The sequence below is a fragment of the Maniola hyperantus genome, chromosome 22 (genome assembly GCF_902806685.2).
Source record: "Maniola hyperantus chromosome 22, iAphHyp1.2, whole genome shotgun sequence".
In the NCBI taxonomy this organism is placed as follows: Eukaryota; Metazoa; Arthropoda; class Insecta; order Lepidoptera; family Nymphalidae; genus Maniola; species Maniola hyperantus.
In genome coordinates, this window is record NC_048557.2 from 5,745,742 (window position 1) to 5,772,447 (window position 26,706).

The window sequence follows — 26,706 nt, forward strand, 5'->3', positions numbered from 1 at the left end:
ACGGTTCAATACCGCTGACAGACAGACGGACAGGCAGAAAGCGGAGGCTTAGTACCTAATAGGGTCCTTAATTTGGCACCTTTCAACCACGGAACCCTAAAAATCAGGTAGGCACATTTTATTATGGCCATGTAGGTATATTCTATGTCTATAGTAGGTACTCATAAAGTGCTGACATGAATTGGGAGCCAATATAACCTTTGACCAGCCAATTATAAATTTTATAAACTGTCGAATGCTCAATATGTATCTATTAAACAAAGTGAATCACTAACAGTGTGTTTGTTGCTTGGTTTGTTGACCTTCAATCACGCCGCAACGTAGCAACGGATTGATGTGACTTTTTGCATGAATACCAGATCTCGATGTGACACGGGCTTCTTTTTATCCCGGAAAATCGAAGAGTTCCACGAGATTATGAAAAACCTAAATCCACGGTGACCAAATAATTTTTTTTAAAATAGATATTATAGCGAGCAAACGAGCAGGCGGGTCACCTGATGTTAAGTGATTACCGCCGCCCATGAACATTTGCAGCACCAAAGGAACCGCCGATGCGCTGCCGGCCTTTTATTAATTTGTTGGTCCGCCATTTGAATAACCCCATGTTATAATCTAGTGGGAACACCGCCGATGGGAGATGGTTCCACAGTTTGCACGTGCGATTCTATCGTGCATCATTCTAGTAAGATAGGTATAATATCTGTCCCGGCTTTACTCACGTGTGTAGTCGACGTTAGCCCGACTAGTTTCGAACTCATACGGGGTCCTTTTTCAAGGGAGTCCGTTCGCGCACGCGCCGCGGTTTTGACTGCAGGACGCACGTGCCGCTGCCCGATGTATGGGTTCGAAACTAGTCGGGCTAACGTCGACTACACACTGAGTAAAGCCGGGACAGATAGTATTTACAATGGAAATCACTCACGGTCGTTTAAACGCTAAGATAGGTATAAACTATAGTTTAATCGAAGAAAACAACATAAGACTGTGTTAGGCTTCTACTTGACTTAATTGAATATAAGCTACATTTAACATTTAGATAAGTAGGTAGGTATATAATTTTTTTAAACAAAGCCATTTGATTTTGATGCAGACCACGCTCTCGAAAGCATTCAGCTTTTTTTAAAACGAATGGTGTTTTAAATTCTTTGACCCTCGATATAATCGAAGCAGACAAACACGTGAGTGAGTCACGCAATGAGTTTGTAGTGTGTTGCTATTTTTTGCCGCACTTGAATGACTTTTGCAGTTTTATTGTATGTTCTGTTAACTAACTAGAATTTCTTGAGCGGCAAATGAATAGCTCTTACATAAGAAAGTATATTTTCGGTCGGTATCTTTGCAGTTTCAAAATAGATTTTAATTTCATTGCATTTCATTTGATGTGATCTTGTATTGGGTTCATCTAAATTCTAAATCTATATAATATATAAAAAGAAAAGCTGACTGATGACTGATTGACGGACTGACTGATCTATCAACGCACTGCTCAACCCACCCACAGACGGATCGGGCTGAAATTCGGCATGCAGATAGCTATTATGACGTAGATATCCGCTAAGAAGAAATTTTTGAAAATTCATTCCCTAAAGGAATAAAATTGGGGTTTGAAATTCATGTAGTCCACACGGACGAAGTCGCGAGCATAAGCTAGAACGAGTATATAAAAGGAAAAGCTGGCTGGCTGACAGATCTATCAACGCACAGCTGAACTACCGGATCGGGCTGTTTGGCATGCAGATAGCTATTAATGATATAGACATCTACTAAGAAAATATTTTTGAAAATTCAACCCCTAGCATAGCATCAAGCAAGATTATGTGTGACATGTCGATAAACGGCAAGTGGCGAGATAGCTCGCGATGGCGAATTTTTAAATCAGAGCCTCAATAGCTCAACCGATAAAAGGAGTGGACTGAAAACCGAAAGGTCGACGGTTCAAACCCCGCCCGTTGCTCTATAGTCGTACCTACTCCTAGCACAAGCCTGACGCTTAGTTGGAGAGGAATGGGGAATATTAGTTATTTAACATGGCTAATATTCTTTCTAAAAAAAAAACAAAAAAAATACAAAACAAATGCACGGTAAAGAGTGTCTTTAGGTTATCAAGAAGTCAAACAGATGTCAAGTAACAACTTGCTGGCCTAGATTTGGACTCTAGGAGAAACTAAGTCAAGGAATCGCCACTTTGTTACTGTGTCAACAGATTTTGTTGACATTTTATTTGCGCAAAACCTTTTACATTTCCGGTGTAAATGTTCAATTAAACATGATTGTGCAAAAGGTGAGCCTTTACCAAGTTTTAAAGGTGGTTAACTGGTCATCTTTAAATTTTTGGCAACGTTTCGCAACTCATCTGATTCTGCAAATAGCGATGAACGGCCATGATTACTTGCAGTTGTTAATAGCCATAGTGCGCTCCCTAGCTCTTTCCATACAAAAATAATCTTCCAAACGAAAGACACAGGCAGCAAGATCGAATAATATTAATTTGATTAGGTTTTTTTACTAAACACCAACGTGATTTCTAACTATATTCATAACTAGATGTTGCATGCAACTACGTCCGAGGTTCTTTAAATAGCCCATAGGAACTCTTTGATTTTTTCGGACAAAGAGTAAGTAGGTCCCTACCTATTATAGTCTATGTCTGCCTTCTATAAAAATAAAATAAAATTAAATTAAATTGTTAAAGTAAAGTAATTGTGTTAAAATAAAATAAAAGTTAGAAAGAAGCTTTTGAAATATGGGTAATTATACAGAAGAATGTTGAGAACCTCTTGGGTACGGCGTGTCAAAAATGCAACTGTACTCCAAAGGCAAAGATCTTGAAATCCTGAAGACCATAAAAGTGCGGAAGTTGGAGTACTTCGGCCACATTATGAGAAATAGCAAATACTATCTACTTAAGCTCATTATTCAGGGGAAAATAGCCGGCAAAAGACCACCCGACCGAATAAAAACATCGTGGCTAAAGAATTTTGCCAATGGTACGGGAAGAGTACCCGATTTCTTTTCCACGCAGCAGTGTCCAATGATTGCCAACCTCCGATAGGAGACGGCATTTCAAGAAGAAGAAGACCCGTTAAAATAGGTTAAGTGGTTGGGCTGTGAGAAGCTAACAGACAGACACACTTTGGCATTTAGAGTATATGAGATATAAAGTATGGAAAGTATGAATTATTTTATTTCAAAAGATATTAAGTACTTAATACCTACATAACGAATTTATTATTCAAGTGGGCGTCACTTCGTGTTTCACATATCCTGTTACATGTATTATAATAATTCGTAATCAAGGATTTCCTTGATTTGTTAGCCCATTCTTCAGTTTACTGTTCGCAAACGGCAAAAATCACACACCTTAGCCTAGTGTTATCTAGATTTAAAGCCCATATAAAGAATACTTAGAATTGGTCCAACCAAGATGACGTACATTTTTGGACTTGCAAAAACACGACGAGGTCTTCCGAACTGCTAAGTTATGGAGTGCTGGTTTGGAGGCGCACGTCTTCGGTGCGCCTCAGAAGTGCGGTGGGGGACCTCGTGAGTGGGTCCCCGATAGAGGGTCCGCCTCAGCGGAAGTCGCTAAATGGGTTGAGGTTGATTGCTTCGACGTGTTCGCCTGATCCAGTTATGATGTGCGGGGCGTCCCCCCGCCTCATACCCCGATGGCGATCTCGACCTGTCGCGGACTATAACTGCCGTTAACTGTGCTGCTGCTCTACTCTATTCATTCATAGGTAGGCGTAAGTAGTTCTCAATAGTGATATAAAACATTATTTATCATCTAATACGGTTGACTGTGCCACAGACGTGAGACGTAACGAAGTGGCCCGGTCCGTACGGCCGGTTTCTTACATAAAATTACGTAAACTTGTAGTTTGTAGGCCGACTGATCGCTCTACTAGCGTCACGTGACTCGGCGGTTATATTTGGTAGCTTACCTAGTACCTACAAACAGTGCAGCTGTGCAGGTTGTTTGTGTTTTTATGGAAATGCGTTTAAGCGTTCCGTACCTCAAAAGGAAAAAATCGGTCAAGTGCGTCACATTCAGGGTTCCGTACTATCGTACAAGAAACAACTCTTTTTTTTTTTTTAATTTTTATGACAGTTATTATGAAATTATTATTATTTGTTGTTATAGCGGCAATAGAAATTCACATTCTGTGAAAATTTCGACTCTCTAGCTATTACGGTTCACGAGATACAGCTCGCTGATAGACAGACGGACGGACATCGGAGTCTTAGTACCTACCTAATAGGGTCCCGTTGCTTGGTACCCTTCGGGTATGGAACCATAGAAAGGAATCCTTATAGGATCACTTCGTTGTCTGTCTGTCAGTCTGTTTTTCAAGATCTCACATCACCATAGCCTAATATTTGACATATCGTCGATTCAGGATCAAACCGAGAGTTCCCTCACTCTAGTTCACTCTGGTAAAACAGCCTTGATAAAATTGTCCTATCAATTTACCATAATCATAATACGCGTGCAACTCAAAATTTACGTCATTAAGATTTATTACGGATTTATTAGCCTATTATGAACGGATGTGGATAGCAAAAAACTCGTTAATATTATTCAAGTTAAAATGGCACAGGTGAATAGAAAATTACTTTTGTGCCCAGTACTCTGTGACTATGACTGACGTTAATGGATCTGATTTCAGTATAATATTCGCAATATCACGTTATTACAAACGTTTTGGATATTAACGCATTATGCTCACTTGACCTTATTAGTTATGCACTAAGAGCCAGCGCGTGCCAGACCTTCGTTATTGTATCAAAGCTGAAAGTTTCTCTGCGTATTGTCCAGAACACAGGGAAGAACGATCAGCGACTATGAAGTTTGGATCATGGTGGTTTTGAACTGACTCCCTTAAAAAGGACCCCGGATGGGTTCGAAACTAGTCGAGCTAACGTCGACTAAACACGTGAGTAAAGCCGGGACAGATATTATTTATAATACTAATTATTAGTTCATGACCACCATTTTTTTTTGTGTGATATAACCACAAATTCACAGTTTACAGATTTAGCCCTGAATGTCTGCTATAAAACCTACCTATCTGCCAAATTTCCTGATTCTAGGTCAACGGGAAGTACCCTGTAGGTTTATTGACAGACAGACCGACAGACAGACAGACAACAAAGTGATCCTATAAGAGTTCCGTTTTTCCTTTCGAGGTACGGAACCCTAAAAAATAGGTCAAGTGCGAGTCGGACTCGCACACGATGACACGAAGGCTTCCATTACCATAACACTTTTATTTTTTTCATTTTTCATGGCGGCCATTTTGAATTTTTTATTTTTTTATGATTTGTTGTTATATAGCGGCAATAGAAATACATGTTCCGTGAAAATTTCAATTCTCCGCTGACCGACAGACAGATGGACTGACGGACGGATGTACAGAGGAGTTAGTAATAGGGTCCCATTGACATCCTTCGGGAACGGAACCCTAAAAACTTAACTTTGATCAATGATTCGCCTAACATCTGTGGCTAAAATACTCGAATAACAAGAAATTCTACGTATTCGGATAGGAATATGAAAGGCTACCGATAATCACCCGCAGTTAGTTGCCTCACGTTCAGCAAAACAGGGTTTGTCGGAAATACATGTAATAGACCAGTAGCGTGTTGTAACGTCGTGCCTAATTACATACCTACCTTGCACCTTATTGCTGATCATAGATTGCAACTATAGCTGGCATCGCTCGCGACGCTTGCAATCATTTTCAGCTGAAAATTAGCATTTAAATGTTACACATACTTCAACAACCCATCGCCGGCCCACTACTGAGCACGGGTTTCCTCTCAGAATAAAACATAGCAGGGGCTTAGGCCATAATCTGCCACGCTGGCCCGGTGCAGATTGGTAAACTTCACACACCATTGAGAACATAATAATGTTCTCAAGGTTGTCTCACGATGTTTTCCTTCACGGTTAATGTAATTGATATGATATTTGCACATAACTCCGAAAAGTTAGAGGTGCGTGCCCGAGATCCAACCCCCAAGCTCCCGAAAAGCAGGCCGACATCCTAACCACTAGGCTATCACCGCTCTCTACATATATGTAGGTACATACACATAATATGTAGGTACATATCTAAAGAAAATAAATAAATAAAACTAACCAACCCAACCAACCAACCAATTTCTTGAAATTGCTTCCAAAAGTAGCAAATTTTACATAATTATAGGCCGTAAATACGTTTGAAGCTTAATAATAAAACTGCCTAAGTTCATAAAAAATGTATTTGACACTACGTTATTAGCCCCGACCTCTAAAAGATCAAAACGAAACAACTTTCAAAGCTGCGTAGAACTTGAACCACATAACTCATATACAGTCCTTAAATTCAGCACAATATTATTAATTGAATGTTGTTATGATTTTAATGATTTCAATGTCAATACGCTGTGTTAATTACTAGCCAGTCAGTAGCTTTTGCCTCGGGCTACATGCATGTGAGTTTTTGTGCATTGATATTGACCTCATATTATGTCCATACTATCCATTCATCCATCCATCTGTCGTCACCACTGTATGCGTTCACTGCTGGACATAGGCCATAGGAAATTGCCTCACAATTCACCGCACTCACTCCGCATCCTGTCATATTTATAAACAACGGGCGACAACGGGATCCCGCGCACATCCCATCCTTCCCCTCGTTCACTGTGCCCTGTGCTAGTCAGAGGGACACGCGGAGAATCCTTTCCCTGCCAGGTCATTATCCATAGCCAACAATATCCCCGAAGAGAAATTATTAGCCAAAAGGGACCAGCAGCACCCAGGCCCACCGGGAGGTTACCTGGCTGGCACCCCATCCCACACTACGCCTACTTTTACAGGGTTTCTATTTCAGAACTTACTTAACGAATATTTCAGTTCGAGGCGAACCACTACCAACTGTTAGTTTTTTTAACTTTATACTTTGGATTTTGAGTTTTGAAAATCCCGTCCGAACTCTTTGATTTTCGGAGATAAAAAAGTAGCCTATGTTCTTTTCCGGGATGCAAACTTACTTTTTTTCAAACCTCAAAATCAGTTACTTAAACTGATGGGTCCTGAAAAGATAACAGACAGACAAACAAAGACAGATATATAGGTGAATTTAAATCATGCATGTGTCAGTGAGAAACAGAGATTTATTTGTATTTACCTTGTTCGGCTAATTAATGAACTCGTAGGCTATATTTCAATTTTGTAAATGTCAAACGCGTTAACACGATCGCATTGCTAGAATACCGAGATTCTATGATTGAAAGCGCTTTCTTATTAATACAGAACGACTTTTTTTAAATAAGTTAAAACTGTTTACTGATCTATCCTCCAAAATTCCATCTAATTACATCAATACTTCCTGCAGAAAATGATATGATTTTATGATGATAATATATCAATTTAGTTTTCTTCTGCTTGTTTAGCTGTTTTTTGTTTAGTAGCTTGTTATTTACAGAGTTAATATAAATATAATTAAAGAGAGCTATGTGATGATTAAAATAGCCTGGAAACCTAGTGCTTAGAATGCTATAAATTCTACCAATTACCAAATAATTTCGATTATATACTGGATTAGCCTGGGACTTCGTCCGCGTGCACTACACAAATTTAAAACCCCTGTTTTACCCCTTTAGGGATTGTATTTTGAATAACCCTTTCTTAGCGGATATCTACGACATATTATAGCTATCTGCATGCCAAATTTTAGCCCGATCCGTCCAGTAGTTTGAGCTGTGCGTTGATAGATTTGTCAGTCACTCATCTTTTATATTTATATGACTTTTTATACAACTTTTTCTTTTTTATAACCTTTAAATTCCAACTACAAAAGTCATTGTCTCTATATTGAGGTATTTGGTTTGAGGACATTTTTGCAGTGAATGCTTGTTTTTATACCAATTGCACGTTCAATGGCAAAGTTATTTATAAAAACCCAAATTAATTTACGTCGTTTCAAAGTCAAGCATTCCATTCACGGTCAGTCGATATGAGTTATGAATATGACATTGAGGAACTCCAATGTCGTACCTATCAGATCAGCGATTAAGAGTAATTTGGCCTGAGTACTTTGTGACTGCACTTAGCTTTGCATTTGCTAATTTATAGGTAGGTATTATTTTCTCATTGTGAGTTAGGCCACTTTACCATTAGGTCTTGATCAAAGCCGTATTTGAACGAGATTTTTTTTGTAATAATGGAGGTTTTGAAGATGGTATAAGCATAACTGGGTGAACTCTTTAAATGGACCTTTTAACAAAGAGCATGCGAAAAATCACGTGAAAAACCGTCTCATAATATTGAGTAATACTTGCTTACCTTTCTTTTCCAATGTCGTCTCTATCAGATCAAATATTAAAAGTAATTTGACCTGAGTCACATAGACTGCATTTATCGTTGAATTGCTATAGTTTGGTAGGGTAACTATTATTATGAGTTAGGCCACTTTACCAGTGGCCCTACCGCGGTTGTTTGACAGCTACACGATCGCAATCACCTCTGATTGGTTAATGCTCGCTCACTATTGGCCACAATGCATTGTTGCAACAAGAATCGCACAAAAATCGCCAATCAGAACAATTGAGATTGTAATAATAATTGATGCAGGTTTTATTTAGACAATCGCCCTAATAGCCTTGATCGTCGTCGCATATACAGGGTGTAACCAGAACGCGTGCAAAAACGAAAACAGGTGATAGTACTGATGATTACTGATATGATACCACAAAAAAACGCAAAGAAATAGTGTAAAAAATCCTGTAATTTTGTAAAAGTGTACGATATACTTATTGCAAATGTGACTGTGAGAGCCCTCGCCCACGGCGACTTTTTTAGCGATACAGTAGCGATGCTGTCGCGCGTCCGCATCGATACAGTCGCGAAGCGGTCGCTAGCTGTTTACCCTCGCCCACGGTCTCAGATTCAGTCGCGATACTGTCGCGCATCTGTCTCGATGCAAACGAAAAAATATGTTGCACTGATGCTCCGTTACCCCATTCACGCGCCACCCTCCCTCCGTTCTTCCCCCGATGTCGTCCGACACGGTCGCGCGTTTGCATCGATACAGTCGCGATGCAGTAGCGCGTTGCAAATGCGACTAACAGCCGTTAGTAGTGATGCTGGCGTGCGTTTAATAAACGCGCGACAGCATCGCTACAAAAAGTCGCCGTGGGCGAGGGCTCTAAGTGCGGGTGACTTGCGGGTGTGCGGGGCGTCCCCCTGCCTCATACCCCGTTTGCCATCTCAACCTGTCGCGTACCTACTATAGGTAGGTAGAGATCTGTCTAAACATAGTATTAGTAAGTAAAATATTATGTTATTAGTTTCTTCATAGCTATTTGTTCTTATGGGAACCAACATTAATCAAGTGGCTTAAGAAAAAATATAACAAATTATGTTTTTATAACCATTACAACTTGTGATTACCGACATGCTTCGATACAATTACAATCATCTGATGAGAAGTAGGTATAGTTGTAATTGCTACAAGTAAATACAAGAGGCTTTTTTTCTTTCTGTAAATATTTAATTGTTGTTTGATTGTCTGTCCGTAATGGCAACGTGGTAACAATTATTGTTTTTGTTGCTAGCGGATATCCATCGTGATTCATAATTTAATTATTATTATATCGGTTGAGATTCATACTAAAAAAATCCGTTTGTCTATAGCCAGCCTTTCGTTAGTTTTTAGGGTTCAGTACCTCATAACTAGAAAAGATCCTTTTTTACATCACAAAAAATAATTAAAACGTGTTATTTTTGTACGATGGTACGGAACCTGGAACCCTTCGAGCGGTTACGCACTCATCCGATCTAAAATACGTTCCGAGATAGACATAGAACTATTTGTATGGTAGCTTACGCACTAGATTCGACATCCGTCATCCGATTGCTATCCGTTCCGTGAGAATACCTCGGATACGCCGCCCTCGGACGTAGATTATGTCAAAGATGTCCTAGTGCGTAAGCAATATGCGTATTTAGTCCAAGTTTATGTCCGTATTTTCGCAGATTCGGATCGGATGAGTGCGTAAACGCTTTTCGTTTGCGAGCCCAACTCGCACTTGCCTGGTTTTCTAAAGTACCTATAGTACGCGACAGGTTGAGATGGCAATCGGGGTGGGTGCTCTTCGCACACCCGCACAGGCCCGGGCTAACCCAGTGCAGGCGAGCGCGGCTGTGCGGGGCGTTCCCCCGCCTCATATGCCGATTGCCATATCGACCTGTCGCGAGCTATACCTACTACGTAAAATCTAGAGAGACGTCTCTCTCGTTTGCCGCGTAGGTGTCTACCTACGTACCTACTTGAAAATTGGAGTGTGTTGTAAAATTATGAGATTAAATTGTTAAAAAAATTATCTTTATTACTACTAATGTGCCTATTTAGAAAAGAAAAACAGTTAAGTATAAAGAGAAACTGGCTGACTGACATAATATCAAAGTTTAACTCAACACGCTGGGTCTAGACTCCAGATTTTAATGGTTTAATTTTGGTAATTATGGCCGTATATTACGTGAAACTGCTAGTTACAAGAAATCCGTAATTAGTAATCATACGTTGCAAAGTACACAATAATGACGTGGAACAAGGTTGTCCTGTCAAGAGACATAATAATATGATATGGACTAAGAGCCAGCACGTGCCAGACCTTCGTTATTTTATAAAAGCTGAAAGTTTCTCTGCGTATTGTCCTAAACACATGGAGGAACGATCGGCGACTATTGAAGTTTGAATCATGGTGGCTTTGGGAGATTACAGGTAATAAAGGTGTAAAAAATCTTACGTCAAAGTATAAGGTCAATTTTTTTATATTTTCTTTGGAATAGTATTAGAAATCGCATCATGCATTGCCAGACACTTATGCCTAATTTCACCAAGCAAATTAACCATGGTTTAGTATAAAGAATATTCTTTGTATCTCTCCTTTTTGAAAAACGAGTATTTCATCTGCCAAATAGGGATAGGGCACTATTACAATTAATATCGTGTCAACCCCATGCCAGACGCCCTTTACCCTACTATAATAAGTCAATGCTTTTTAAATGTAGACAAGGAATAAGGCCGGACTTTTCGAAGTTCCCAACATAAGAGAAACCGCAAGCGGTCGCTAGTTATTGATAATAAATAACAAACATCCTGTTATTATTTATTAAATTATATTGATACAGGAAATACCTTATCCAACAACATTTTAGATGCATCTGGGTCTAGATACATTTATCTGATAGCTAAGTACGCAACTATTTTAATATAACTATTGAGGTACCTACAGTACGCGACCGAAAGTAATGTCATCGAACTTTAGAAGGAGATAGCAGATTTGTAGAGAACTGTCTCGGTCGTCGAGACCGACAAAACGTCATATAGGTATGAGTGACAGAGACAATGCTCTACAAAACCGAAATGTCATTCTAAAGGCCAATGTAGGTATAATTATTTAGTTACCACTCTATCGATTCCCTCATATTGGTTCTTGTTTTTCATTGCTGAGGGTTGTGACTCCTAACGCCTGACATATCCTGCTTACAGTAGCCGTCCAGCTGTAATGGGTTTTTCATACGTTGGAACGTTTTTCAGAAAATACGCGCGATAAGATCTGCACGTGCAACCCGGCTTACTTTTTATTTGTAAAATACTTTCATTTTGTAAGTCCCGCAAATTGCTAAAGCGTGTAGCCGTCATTTTAGTGACGTCAGCACTAGACTGAAGTCTCGAGCTGATGGTATGTTTTTATTTCGGCTGACGTCAAAATGACGTCATTTCGATGTTAATGAGACATGGTTCCAGCGCAATAGCAATTTGGGGACTTACATTTGCCTGTTGAACGAATAAATGTAGACAGTCCCCTAAGTTCACGACCTATTAGTATGTCATTAACGCACGCTTTTGTTTTGTTACAGATAATCTCGCTGAACCGAAGATAACCTCATTCGTCGCGCACTCCTCGCTCTCATAACCTCTAAGCAATGACAGAGTCTCTCTGACAGTTGCATTCTATTACAGCTGCATACCTAGTTTATTAAATTAAAATCGTAATTATTACTTTGATTCGATTTTCTAGTAAATTGGGGTTGTTAAAAACTATGTGGATAGAATCTTCGGTAAAGTAAATTTTAGTACAAAGTTCGGTTTTCAAGTCGGTGATGGCATCTTGGAAGATATGTGCGTGGACAGTGATAGTGGTTGTGTGCGTGCTGGGGAAGATCTCGGGGTTGGATAATGGGTTGGCGCTGACGCCTCCCATGGGCTGGTTGGCGTGGGAGCGGTTCCGGTGTAATACGGACTGCAAGAATGATCCTGACAATTGCATAAGGTGAGATTTTGTTTATTACTTTACTAGTTCAAGTAGGTATAAATCCGCGACAGGTCGAGATGGCAATCGGGGTATGTGGCGGGAGGACACCCCGCACACTCGCAACTCACCCGCGCTCGCGTAAACGTACAGTACGTGGCCAAAAGTGATGAACATCGATCTTTAGAAGGAGACGGCAGATTTGTAGAGCACCGTCTCGGTCGTTGAAACCGACAAAGCGTCATATTATGGATGCGAGTGACAGAGACAACGCTCTACAAAGATGAAATGTCATTCTAAAGGCCGATGTTCATCACTTTCGGCCGCGTACTGGACTTTAGTTTTCCTTAGTTTGCAGTAAGCTCTCGATGAAATGCGTGAAGCGCACTGTACTTACGCGGCCCATACGACCTTGTTATCACAAACTGACAAAGAAATCATAATATGAATGGAAAACTTAGGTTTTCCACTTCCAACTTAGGCGCTTTAGACTTTTTTTTTTTAAATAGATATAGCGAGCAAACGAGCAGGCGGGTCACCTGATGTTAAGTGATTACCGCCGCCCATGAACATTTGCAGCACCAGAGGAGCCGCCGATGCCGGCCTTTTAGGAATTTGTTGGTCCGCCCCTTGAATAACCCCATGTTATAATCTAGTGGGAACAACGCCGATGGGAGTTGGTTCCACAGTTTTCTAAAGGTCTAAAGCGCCGTGCAAATCGAGTCGCTTACGCATTTCTTCGAGAAGGTATTTGCGATTCGTTTATCTTTTAAGCAAACTAAGGAACCCTGAAGTATTAGTAGTAAAGTAGGTATAGCACGCGACAGGTGGAGATGTCAATCGGGGTACCCAGGCGGGGGATGCCCGCACACCCTGTGCGGCTGTGCGGGGCGTCCCCACCCCGATTGCCATCTCGACCTATCGAGTACTATAAGTTTGTACTTTCCTCACTAAGTAACTGTTACACGTGTATGGAATGCGTAGTTGCGTAGGTACTTACACTTAAGTAATTAATTAATTACGTAATCTCGTTCCTTCTTCGCCTATTTAGCATTGAACTGCTAAGCATCGTGAGAGTGTGTATCATGTACCTATATCCTTACGAATTACGTAATTGGCATTCCGCCAATAACATAGGTTTTCCTTCCTAGTTTCTAACTCGTATCGCCATTCCTAGTTTCTAAGTCGATACACACATTGACCTACAAAATATAAGTGCCGCAAATTGCTAAAATGCGCCGTGGCTGTCATTTTAGTGACGTCCGCCAGCACTAGACTGAAGTTTCGAGCTGATGGTATATTTTTATTTCGATTTTCGGCTGACGTCATTTCGATGTTAGTGAGACATGGTTCCAGCGCAATAGCAATTTGCGGGACTTATACCGTAGCTTTAGTTATCGACTATAATGGCACCGATTCTAAGCACAACCTAATTTTAGAGTATTCGCACCCTCTTCTTACTATTGTAATATGAAAAGGACAGAAGCAGTTTGACATTTCTAAATTTAATTTTTAGATGGTAAAACCCGTGATTTTAGCACGCACTCGCGAACCTACTGTTTAAATTTGTATTGTGCACTAAAATTTAGAGTCTTTAAATGTGAAAGTCATGTTCCGTTCCATTTTTAGCATTACTAAAAAGAAAAGGATGCAGATACTCTAAATTTAGTTTAGAGAGAGACTAGAGAATCGGGGCCACTATTAGCCTATTATATTTTATATCAAAGTATTATGACCTCTTTTATTAGAGGTTTCCAAAAATATGCGGATTAAACCGCGGGCATCATCTATTTATAATAGCGAAAGTGTCTGTCTGTAAACAAACGATAATGCTCCTCTAGGATTTGTCTGTCAGACGACTGCTAAATTTTAGCGTGCTGCAGTAGTTAACAACGCCATCTAGTGTAGGTAAAAGAAACTATTCTTCGTAATAAAGATTGAAGCGAAGAGATTTTAGACCGTCGTCGATTGATGCGGGGCTGAATACACGGACGGAATGTTTTGCGTCATTATTTTCTTCATACGCATGGCTAAGGTTTGCAATACTCTTTTCTTCCACTTGCTTGTAATTTGCTACTTTACTGAAGAAAGGATTTCACTACAGAGGACTGCTATCGGTTCTTTACTGGCCGCACGCCAACAATTTCCAAGAGGACTGTAATGGAAATTGCTGGACAGTTTCACACTGATGACGAGGTTCTTTATGGTGGAGACTAAAATAAATTGAGTTTTTTTAGGTAAACGATTTTATTAATATTCTTACTTGGTATTAATAAAATCGTATTCGGCGGGTGGCGAAAATCGGAACTAACGTTGCCGTCAAGTGCCCCCTTTGTTCTTGTTTGAATATTCTAAGCCTTTGTTCTCCAACAGCGCCCCCCTGTCAATGTCATTCAAGTGCCAAGACAGCTTTGTCGCACTGTATATTTTTGCTTGATGGGACGTTTGGACAGTGTTTGTTGCAAAGTGCACATCTGCACCATACGTAAAGCCGGCACTGTAAACGGCTCTTGTTTTCCAGCGACCGCCTCTTCCGCACGATGACAGACATCCTGGTGGGCGAGGGCTACGCCGCCGCGGGCTACGAGTACATCAACGTGGACGACTGCTGGCCTGAGAGGGAGCGCGACCCTCGCGGCAAGCTGGTCCCTGATCGAGAACGGTTTCCGTACGGCATGAAGAGCTTGGCGGATTATGTGAGTAGACCATGTTTAGGCTTTAGGTTACACTTCTTACGTTCTTCCCCATATAGGGTTGCCAAGCGTCCGGATAAATCCGGACATAGGTAGGCTTTTTGATTGCGTGTCCGGCCAAAATAAACGGTGTCCGGCTTGTCCGGCTTTTGTTAGGCTTTTTACATTTCGCAAACGAGCGTGGCCGAGCGCAGGCGAGTCGACTGTCGGTCGCTCCCGCAGGCGGCAGTGCCGCCTGACAACAAGATTTATCAGTAATAAAAAAGCTTGATTTTACATTTTTTTTTGTCGTACCTATTAATACTAAGACACAAAATCCTCAATAATGTAGGGTGTCCGGCCTTTCTACCCAAATGTCCGGCCAAACTGGCTGGTCTGTCCGGCTATTAGGTTTGGCGACCTGGCAACCCTATCCCCATACAAACGTACTACAGTACGCGGCCGAAAGTAATGTACATCGATCTTTAGTAGGAGATATCAGATTTGTAAAGCGTTGTCCCTGTCCTTGAGACCGACAAAACGTCATATAGGTATGAGTGACAGAGACAACGCTCTACAAAGCCGAAATGTCATTCTAAAGGCCGATGTACATTACTTTCGGCCGCGTACCTACTCTACGCCTATTACTCTAATTATTGTTGCTTTAGATCTATTATTTTTAACTAAGACAAATATCGATTTATTTTTCCATTATCTATGTCCTTAAATGATAATTGTGATAAAATTGTATTAATTTTGAAGGTTATGAGACCAGTACAACATCTCTTAATTTTAAGGCACTTCGTACGTAGGTAAATATGCCATTTAAGAAACTAACAAAATTGTTTGGCTTTTATGGTAAAATTTACTTAATAGATAATACTTTCAGATGTCTTTAGTTTGTCGTTTACACATCACGCATCTGGCCGCAAATTTTGATTGCAAAGCTTGCTCTCACTTGGATGAACCGTGGAGAGCACACTTAAGTGCACTCTATTATTATTATTATGTTTGGAAACTCAAAGATTTATCACATAATTAGCTTATGCTCGCGACTTCGTCCGCGTGGACTACACAAATTTTAAACCCCTATTTCTACCGCTTAGGGGTTGAATTTTCAAAAATCCTTTCTTAGCGGATGCCTACGTCATAACAGCTATCTGTATGCCAAATTTCAGCCCGATCCGTCAAGTAGTTCGAGCTGTGCGTTGATAGATCAGTCAGTCAGATAAAACGATAAATTGTGAAATACGATAAAGATCATTGTACCTATAATGCTCATTATGTCATTGAAACACATCTTTACCGGTGATTTACTTTGTGAGATAATGAGCACTGAATACCTACCTGGTAGGGCTGCCACTTCCATTCCAAAAAAAAAAAGAAGTTGAGTGCCTACTGCAGTCGGGCTTCATCCGGGCTCCGTAGCACACGAGTAGATATTATAGACCAGAGGGGAAGCTTCACACTAGCTCACGCACACCACGACGTGTCACGGACGCTCCGTTTGCGCCCAGTTCGATGGTAAACGGAGCGTCCGTGACACGTCGTGGCGTGCGTGAGCTGCGCTATGAGTGAGTGAACCTACAGCCAGCCGCTAGTATGAAGCTTCCCCTCTGGTCTATATATCTACTCGTGTGACCGTAGGACGCATTCAATTTTCACAGTCAAAGTGTTGAACGCTTCTTGCTTCTTCTTCTTGGGCAGTACACTTATTTTCTCATCTTAGCTGAAAAATGTGTATTTTAAGTCCACATAGCAACAGGAAGTTTTGAAAAATAAATACTAAGTTAAATTTTCACACGAGTCACTTGTTATTTAAAAAAATCCTGGTTATTAGTGAAGAGGCAACCCTATTTAGTTACAACACGCAACATGCGCTACAATAATATGATAAGTTGCTCGAAGCGCACGCGTGTGATAATTTTAAGTAAATAAATTTAAATCGTACACGGCTTTTTTCGAAGGCTTACTGAGTATTCGCAATCACTGAGATAAACTAATTAAAGGAAGTTCTGTGGTGTAGTAGAGATCAGACATTCTTTATGTAGCTGGTAAGCAAGCAAAGAGGCTGGCGGGAAGTGGCTGGATGAGGAAGGCTGAGGACCGGGTGTGGTGGCGCTCTTTAGGGAAGGCCTATGTCCAACAGTGGACGTCCACAGGCTGATGATGATGATGATGATGAAGCAAGCAAAATGTAATTAATTGGTATAATTAATTATGTTTGAATGGTCACATAATATTTAATCTAAAACAAATTAAAATCAGTTCTCATAAATGCGAATCAGTTATCATCACCCTTATTATAAATGCGAAAGTGTGTTTGTTTGTTGGTTTGTCCTTCAATCACGTCGCAACGTCGCGTCGCAACGGATCGACGTGATTTTTTGCATGGGTATTGTGTAATCACTTAACATCTGGTGACGCCGCCTGCTCGTTGGCTCGATGTCTCTATTAAAAATAAAAAAAATAAAAAATAGTACGTCGTAATTCCTACAATTTCAGAAATATTCAAATAACTACCATGTGATGTCTTCTGACATTTAAATGGTAATTATTATTATCTCACATATTAAATCACAACATATTTCAGTGACATAATAGCCATCATACATTGATCATAATCTCACTTCGCGAAACTGTGTTAATTGTCACTATTAAAACTGCAGATTTTTATCAAAACTTGCTTAACAAGGACAAAACATTAAGTAGGTTCCTAATTATGGTAGAATTGCTTTTATGCGTTTAACATCAGTTAGGCACAGAGTAAGGGCATTTGTACACTCACCCATATTCGGTTAGTATCCGTGATTCTTCGTGGCTTCCGTGGCTGTCATACAAATAATAATAAGCCTTTTATTACTGAAAAACATAGATTTACAATATTATTTCATTACAATTTTAAATGTGTAATTAGATACATGCTTTTAGGTATAAGCACTACATTATATAATTGCTAATAATTACAGTAAACATGTTGGTATACAATATTTTCTAGTTTTTTTATTTTATTTTATAAAATACAATTTATTTATTACATCATTAAAATTTTGATACTAAATCACAATTTAACAAAACATTTATTTTTGTTTTTATGAAAAGCTCATACTTATTATGTATGTAGATATTAATTGGTATGTATAATAGATAGTTATATAATACTAATTTACAATTCATTTTTTTTTTTATAATATTATATAACAATATTATCTTGTTTTTATTTAAAATATTTTTCAAAAATTACAATATATTTTGTTTGAATATATGTACATATTATGCATATTAATTGCAAAATTGTCATACAAATACGTAATGTTAATTGCATTGGTGCACACACCAGCATGCTCAGCCTATGAATCTAAGTGCCTAGCAAAGTAGCAACTAGATAAGTAGCGTAGCGATTAAAATGAGTTCTACTCACTGAATAAAATGAATACCTTTAAAAGGGTCATTTACCAGAACGCTAACAAAAACGAAGACAGGCGATAGTACTAATGATTACTGATATTATGATATTACTAAATAAAACGCGAAAAAATATATAAAAAAACTTATATTTTGTTCACGATATATATTGCAAATAAAACATCTGACTGACGTTAGAAGTCAACGAATGTTGCGTAAGTAGGCCACTCTGAGTCAATGCCGCGTCGGTGACCCCAAAGTCAAAGTCAAATGATTTATTCAAAATAGGTAATTAATAACTCTTTTTGATGGTCAGATGTTGGATTTCTAAGATATTGTGGTGATAATTAATACGCAAACTTAAAACTAAAGCTACGAGGGTTCCAAACGCGCCCAGGTCTGAGAAGAGCCCACAACAAACTCAAACCCCAGTTTTGCACGCTATACATTGCGGGTTTGAAAAATACTAAATCACAAAAACTACAAAATGAGGCAAATGGTTATTGGTATTGGAACAACCCTAAATTTTTGCTAGCGTTCTGGTTACACCCTGTATAAGTAAAAATGATAACATTTTACTCTCACCTTATATTATATCATAAAATTACTATTGTTGTTGTATTTAAAAAAAAACAACTTAATTTTTTTCGTTCTCATGGCCTTCCGAACAAATTCCTAAGCACACTCACTGCTAATGAGTGTTTAGTTGCTTCACACGGATGCCGCCGTCTTACTGCACTTGCAGTAACATTGTGTAACGGAGAAATTATATCTTGCATCATGGCAATCCAGCGCGACTAGACATTAGACGACAATTGTCAAGTAAGTGGGCCGAAGTATATACCACAAACCTGTATAAGAATGCGGTAGAGTTTGTTTTCCTTTGAACTAAATCACTACCCATATTATTATATAATACAGGTCCGAATATAAAAACAATAGATTAGGATCAAAGCAAAAACCCCTAATAAGTGTACACAATATTAGGTACTTAAATAAATATATGCATTAAACAAGGTAATAGGTAAATAGAATTTCTAAAATGTGAGCATAAAGAAATTTACAATTATTTTTCAATATGAATATGAAGTGGTTTACATAGTTATACATATTTAAATGAGAGACAAATGAGTTTGTTAATTAACTCATATACAAAAACGAACAATAATAATTATGAAAATTATAAAAACTTGGTACATACTACATAGTATTTAAAGTCATGAAGAAGCAAAAGTTGGTGAATTTGTTTTTTAAATATTTTTTTTTTATTTTTTTTTATTCAGAAACAAGTTAGCCCTTGACTGCAATATGTTTAAGTTATTGTTAAAAATGTCAATGTTGTGGATTATTTTGAGCATTATACAGGCGGCACATACGGACAGCAGGATTATAGAAGGAAGTATTATTCTTATATACACTAAGGACTTATTTTATAACTATTCTAGTACCGTAAGACCTATTCCACTTGAATAGAAAGCTGGAAGAAATCTCTGTGTAGAGATAAGCATTTCCAATGTAACTTAATTTATTACTACCTACTATGTAGGTAACTACAATTTACATGAAAAATAAAATTGAAAAGAAAGGTTAGGACCGTCTTCAAAATTCATTGGCCAAGCTTCAGTTATTCCTAAAAAGGCTAAAAATAAAAACACAACAGGTGAGGGTTTCTAAATCGGACATTATATTGTAAGCAATTGTAAGCAAAAGCGAGTTGCGTTGAAGGAATTAAAACATTCCTACTACCTATATTAAAAACTATAAAAAGCAATGCTAAGCATAGGTAAACAGTTACCAGAACTACCCATTACGATTAGTTTCGCTTGTTCGCCTGTTCAATAAAAGATTAGTATCGCCCAGAAGTCGTGTAGATAATCACTCTTCAATATTTATATTGCAAAATAGTTATCTTTAAATAATCTTTGTTTGTAATATGCATTTAATATAGTAGGTACCTAATAATTACTAGTTGACCCGCCCCGGCTTTACTCGAATGGAATTTATGAATTTGAAATCGATGAGTGGGTGCGGGATTTCCTGAAATCCTAGTTGACGTAGGTATATTTTTATAGAAGCAGGCGTTACTTTGCGGAAGTCCATGATATACAATGAACCAAAAGCTTAATTTGCTATAATCCGCTGAAACAGGTCGAATCTTTATGGTGCAACATGCAGCATGCGAAATGCACCGCCCGCTGAGACTTGACTTTGCAATTGTGCATTGTAAGGTCTACATTCCTGCATGTTTAGCAGTGGGAGGGCGGGCGGTGCATTTCGCATGCTGCATGTTGCACGTTTTTGCGTCGGAGTTTATACGTTTACCCTGAATTTTTATTTCAGAGATTGCGTATATACCTACCTTAAGTTTTCGTTTCAAGGAAACAATTTGATTAAAGCTCAGATAGACAGGTATGCTGAGTTATAGCGATTGCAACCACAAATAAACCAGGAATATTTATGTTTAATAGAATCTAACCGTAGCTCGGCTCCGATGGAGTGCGGTTACCGATTACAGAGCTTCGTGAAAGTGGGATTCAGGAATTCTAATAATTGCGGTTTCATGATTTTTATGAAGTGTCTATGTTTACTTTGATATTTTATATGCACCTTCCTACATATTCAATACTAGCTGATCATTTCTTCGCATTTTTTTATGCATTGTAATTTTTTTAAACATGCGAAATGATGCGCTTAGCTTATCAAAAGGTTTATGATATTCTAAGCAAGTAAGACATGACTTCTAGTTTGTATTTCGATACCTTTTAAGTAAGCGTACCTATAATAATAAATAGTATTTTAGAAAATATATGAGAAAGGGCAATTATTAAAGAGCTTGTAGCTAAACTACGAGAATCGATAACACACAGATACAAGACGGAAGTACCTATCTAGATTGTTTGAACTGAGCGATACCAAAATGGACTTACCAGTAAATTCTAAGCCTAATAGCGTCTGCCTACTTCTAGCTAGCGGCTAATCTGGAGCGACACGGGTTGATCTGAAAATGAATTTCACTTGAAACGAGCGTCTTTGATAGGAATTAAGCAGTGCCTGTACGCCAAAGAAACGCTATCATTGGAGAATATTGTTGCCTGTATTATAATAATAATCCTAATCCTAATCCTAATAATATTTATTATAAATGTGAAAGTGTGGATGTTTGGATGTTTGAATGTTTGGATGTTTGTTACTCATTCACGCAAAAACGACTGAACGGATTCGGATGAAATTTAGAGTGGAGATAGATTATACCCTGAATTAACACACAGGCTACTTTTTATCCCGGAAAATCAAAAAGTTCCCGCGGGATTTTGAAAAATGTAAATCCATGCGGACGAAGTCGCGGGCACCAGCTAGTAATATATAATAATTAATAATGTATCTATCTAATGTAATGCTAATGTCATTATCAAATTAACTATAAGTCTACCTAATTAAAGAGCTCTATAAAATTAAGGTAAATAGAATAAGCACTTAGGCGTCTAGTAAAAATCTTATCTGGCTCGTTGGTCTAGTGGTAGCGTGTTCAAATGTGGATGACGAGGTTTTGAGTTCGATTCCCGGGTAGGGCTGAAAAATAATTTGTTACTGTACCTACTGAGTTCTTCCATTAATAAATTTTCAGTACATCCGCACAGCTCCACGCTAACCCGGTGCGGGACAGCGCGGGCGACGTGCGGGTGTGCGGGGTGTCCCCCCGCCTCATACCCCGATTGCCATCTCGACCTGTCGCGTACTAGGTGCGTGCCCGAGATCGACCTCGGACCGTCCAAATAAGAGGCCGATGTCTTAACCACCAGGCAAGCACCAGTTAACAAGTTGTTAATCAAATAAATTGGTTCACTTAAAGCCGGCATATTACGCTCAAGGCGTTTTCACGTAGGTATAGGTATTCGATTGTAGTGAAAGTAAATTAGCGCCGTTACGATACCAAGTAGCACTCAGTTTGATAATAATGTGCCTATTATGTACACTGTACGTATTCGTTCAACAATCGCAAGTGATCTACTTTGAACACTCTTACTTTCCGAACCAATCAGTAGGTAGTAGGTACCTATGTATCTATAGATCTACCTACGGGTACGAGAGCACGGTACGATATCTAATCTTATCGAATCAAAAGAAAGTCATACCGGATATCAACAAATTGATTTTAGAGATCGAAGCATAACATTTTAAGTTAACGTTAACTATGGCAGAATTAAGAATAACTTATCTCTGATTGAGAGTAAGGGGTGTTTTATGCCAGCACGTAGCGGGCGCGGGCCGTACCACGTACGACGCGTGGACGAGGCACGGATTCAAAACGTCACGAACATATTATATGAAGCAGTTTATGCTTTACTGTGCCGTGTCCGTGCACGGATTCAAAACATCACGAACATTTTATATGAAGCAGTTTATGCTTTACTGTGCCGTGTCCGTGCACGGATTCAAAACATCACGAACATTTTATATGAAGCAGTTTATGCTTTACTGTGCCGTGTCCGTGCACGGATTCAAAACATCACGAACATTTTATATGAAGCAGTTTATGCTTCACTGTGCCTTGTCCGTGCACGGATACCACACTGCGAAGCTGGGGTGAATCAGCTAGTGAACTGTAATCAGTATTCACTATATACCTACACTACAAACTCAACTCTTGAACACGCAAAACAATAAATACAAATTTATGTGGAACACACATACATCAAAAACAATTACCTATTATTACCTTATACATAGTAATTCTTCATTAAGAATTCATTTATCATCTGCATTAACTTCGAAGTCTTATTTATTGTGCTAATCATAACCGTGGATCATTGATCATGATCAATCATTGATGAATCAAACATTATCAACGATTCACTTCATCTTTGTTTGACATTTTTGGAGCACGCTATTGTTTATTGCATTGTCATGTCGATTGAAATATAAAGCGTAATCAATTTTACATTGTTTACGTCCAATTGGGTTGATGCATGGTTGATGACTAGGTATGTCATCATCGATATAAATGACAAGATATTGTGGTCAAGCGAATAAAAATTTTCTCGGTTTAGAAACCAAAAAAATCAGCGCCACCTCTTAGATACTAATGAACGGCCCGTTTGAAATCCAGAGGTCACTGAGGTTGCATTGGTGCATAAGCACCAATGAGTCGGTGCCGTTTTGTTCGTTCGATAACCCTGACCATACGAAGTAAAATATAAGTCAATGTATGTCATAAATAAATTATTTCTTAGGAGTCTTCCAAAATTCGTAAAATTCAGGTCCACTGTTAGTTTCAAGTTTGCTAACCATTTTAAATTATCGATTTAACTAAAAATGTTCGTCAAATTACATGAAACTATTATGATTTTATCTGTGTTTCATACAAGCTCCCTTACTAAGCAAGGGTTTCGACGTTTGATAAAAAGTCGCCGATTTGACTAGTAGCCGTGATCCCTATTGTATGAAATATCACAGATAAAACCAGTAATAAAATAGATAGATACAAGAATACAAAGAATCCTTGAAACAACATAATTAAGTATGCAGTTTCTTTACGAAATGTAAATATGATAAAATTACACATTCAAAACAGACAAGGCACTGCCAAATTATATCTACTTAATTAACATAAGATTGGAAAGTAGACATTTCACACCTGGATCTTACGCCAGTGTCTTTCGACATCAAGCACAATTGAATACCTACTATTAGCTTATTATAAATCTTTTATTAAGAAATAATGAGCAATAACACCTGAATAATAAAAAGCTGACTGACTGACTGATTGATCTATCAACGCACAGCACAAACTACTAGAGGGATCGGGCTGAAATTTGGCATGCAGATAGCTATCATGACGTAGACATAGTACGCTAAGAATGTATTTTTGAAAATTCAATCCCTAAAGGGACAAAATAGGGGTTTGAAATTCGTGTAGTCCATGCGGATGAAGTCGCGGGCATAAGCTAGTATAATACAAAGGATCTGAAATAGAATTTATAATATTTCTATGTATATACCAATGCAGGTTTCCTCACGATGTTTTCCTTCACCGTTAAAGCAAGTGATATTTAATTATTTAAAACGCACATAACTCCGAAAAGTTAAAGATGCGTGCCCGGAGAGTTCTCCATAATGTTCTCAAAGGTGTGTGAAGTCTACCAATCCGTACATGGCCAGCGTGGTAGACTATGGCCAAAACCCTTCTCACTATGAGAGGAGACCCGTGCTCTGTAGTGAGCCGGTGATGGGTTGATCATGATGATGATGATATACCAATGGAGTAGGCGTTTAATAAAAACTGCCATAGCCTTTCCAGGTAAGCCCGCTTACATCTTACCACGGTGAGGTTGCAGTCAAGGGCTAACTTTTATCTTAATAAATAAATAAAAACATAGCATAATACAAGTCATCTTGAAGTCTTGAACTTGACGCGGTGAATAAACTTTGTCAACAGTACAATCGGCATTGCGCACCGCTGTATTTGTCTTTGTCACTTAACACGGTTTCTGAGGTAAATGACCATCTACTTAGCACATTTATACAGCGTGTTTGATAAATCATATTATAACATAAATGGCATAATCTAAATATATATGTAAAAGGAAAAGGTGACTGACTGACAGCACAGAATATGTAATAGTACTAACGTACTGACAGCTCAAACTACTGGACGGATCGGGCTGAAATTTGGCATGCAGATACTTTACTAGTATGCAGATACTTTACTAGTTTACTAGTATGATGATGATGAGAAGGCTTTTAATTAAATTACAAAGCACGTAGCCCGGCACGTGCCGGCATCTCGGCACACAAAATATTTATCAAGATACAACAAACTGGAACTGTTAACCTGCTTTCCATCAAATCAGGTTGTCGAAAGACGATTTTCTACTTACCACTCGTCAGTTACGCTGAATGACGGCAAATTGTCTTTTGTGGAAACTTTCATTTGTTGCAACTGGGTTATCATTATAGAAATGCAACGCAGATGAGCCGGATAAGATCTATTTTCTAGGCAAATTAGCAAAATATATGGTATTTGACAACTAGTCAAATCAGTAACTTTTTATCAAACGTGAAAACGCGCGCTTAGTATGCGAGATTCTATGAAATACTGGCATGTGACGTCACATAATAATGACCTACTTTTTTTAGTTTAGTGTATACTTTGAAATGGTTATTAGGTACACTTAAAACTAACAAAAGACGAGGATTTAACGTATTTATGAAGACCCTCTATTTAAAATACTGAGAAATAACTTTGATATACATGCAAATTATCTAATTAGATAGGTACTAAACAAATAAAAATTGTACGTACTACTACCAATGCCTTAGATCATGCTTTTGAAAAAAACCGGTTAAGTGCGAGTCGGACTCGCACACAATTAATGGTTCCATCGTGTAAGAAATGAAACTTTTTTTGTGATGTAACCACAAATTCTTGGTTTTCGGTTTTTTCCCTTTACTTGTAAATGTATAAAGACATAGCCACCTATCTTTCATGATTCTAGGTCAACGGGAAGTACCCTATAGATTTTGATTCCCTTCACGGGTCTTGTCCGACATGACAGAGCAACAGACAGACAACGAAGTGGTCCTATACGGGTCCCTTTTTTTCTCTGGAGATACGGAATCCTAAAAACGTATAGTCCTACTTTACTCTAACTTGTGACCCTGACAAAGTAAATCCGTTACGCTTGATCTATTGCAATCCTGATGGTTATCGCCGTGGGAACGGGATGTAGGCGGACCAAAAGGCGTACCAGTGTAATTATTACTATTTACGAATATGGTGCGATTTCAACAGGGTCTTAGAAGCTTTACTTAGGGCTTGATTATGTTTTGAGTATGCTCTTGGGCGATGGAGAGAGCTATGCTTGGAGTTTACGTGATCAAATCAGAAATGAGGAGATCCGTACGAGAATTATAGAGCAACCGACATAGCATAACGGGTTGCGAAGCTGAAGTGGTAATGGGCAGGGCACATAGTTCGTAAAACCGATAGATGACCTCGCACCGGAAGACGCAGGGTTTGAAGACCCCCCATTAGATGGACGGATGACATCAGACGAGTCGCAGGGAGCCGCTGGATTCAGGAGGCGCAAGACCGTAGAGTGTGGAAGTCCCTACAAGAGACCTATGTCCAGCTGTGGACGTCTATCGGTTGATGATGATGTTCTTTCAACCTTATGTTCTATTATCTATAGGTACCATGAAGAATTTAAATGCATCTATTCTGAATGTTTCAGGTCTATAGGTACATAGAGACGTAGACTAGCTAACCTGAAAATCCTTTAATAACCAGATGTTTTTGATCTAGTAAATACTAATA

At 38.8% G+C, this 26,706-nt stretch overlaps 1 protein-coding gene across 1 annotated transcript in view; it reads left to right on the forward strand.

Moving 5' to 3' along the window:
• The window catches only part of LOC117992889 (alpha-N-acetylgalactosaminidase), a 60,155-nt gene that overhangs the window by 14,449 nt on the left and 19,000 nt on the right, over positions 1–26,706 (forward strand). The window contains exons 2-3 of the mRNA XM_034980601.2: positions 11,921–12,333; positions 14,834–15,008. Coding sequence (XP_034836492.1) covers positions 12,164–12,333; positions 14,834–15,008 — 345 coding nt within the window. The 5' untranslated portion in view covers positions 11,921–12,163. The remainder of the gene's footprint in view (positions 1–11,920; positions 12,334–14,833; positions 15,009–26,706) is intronic.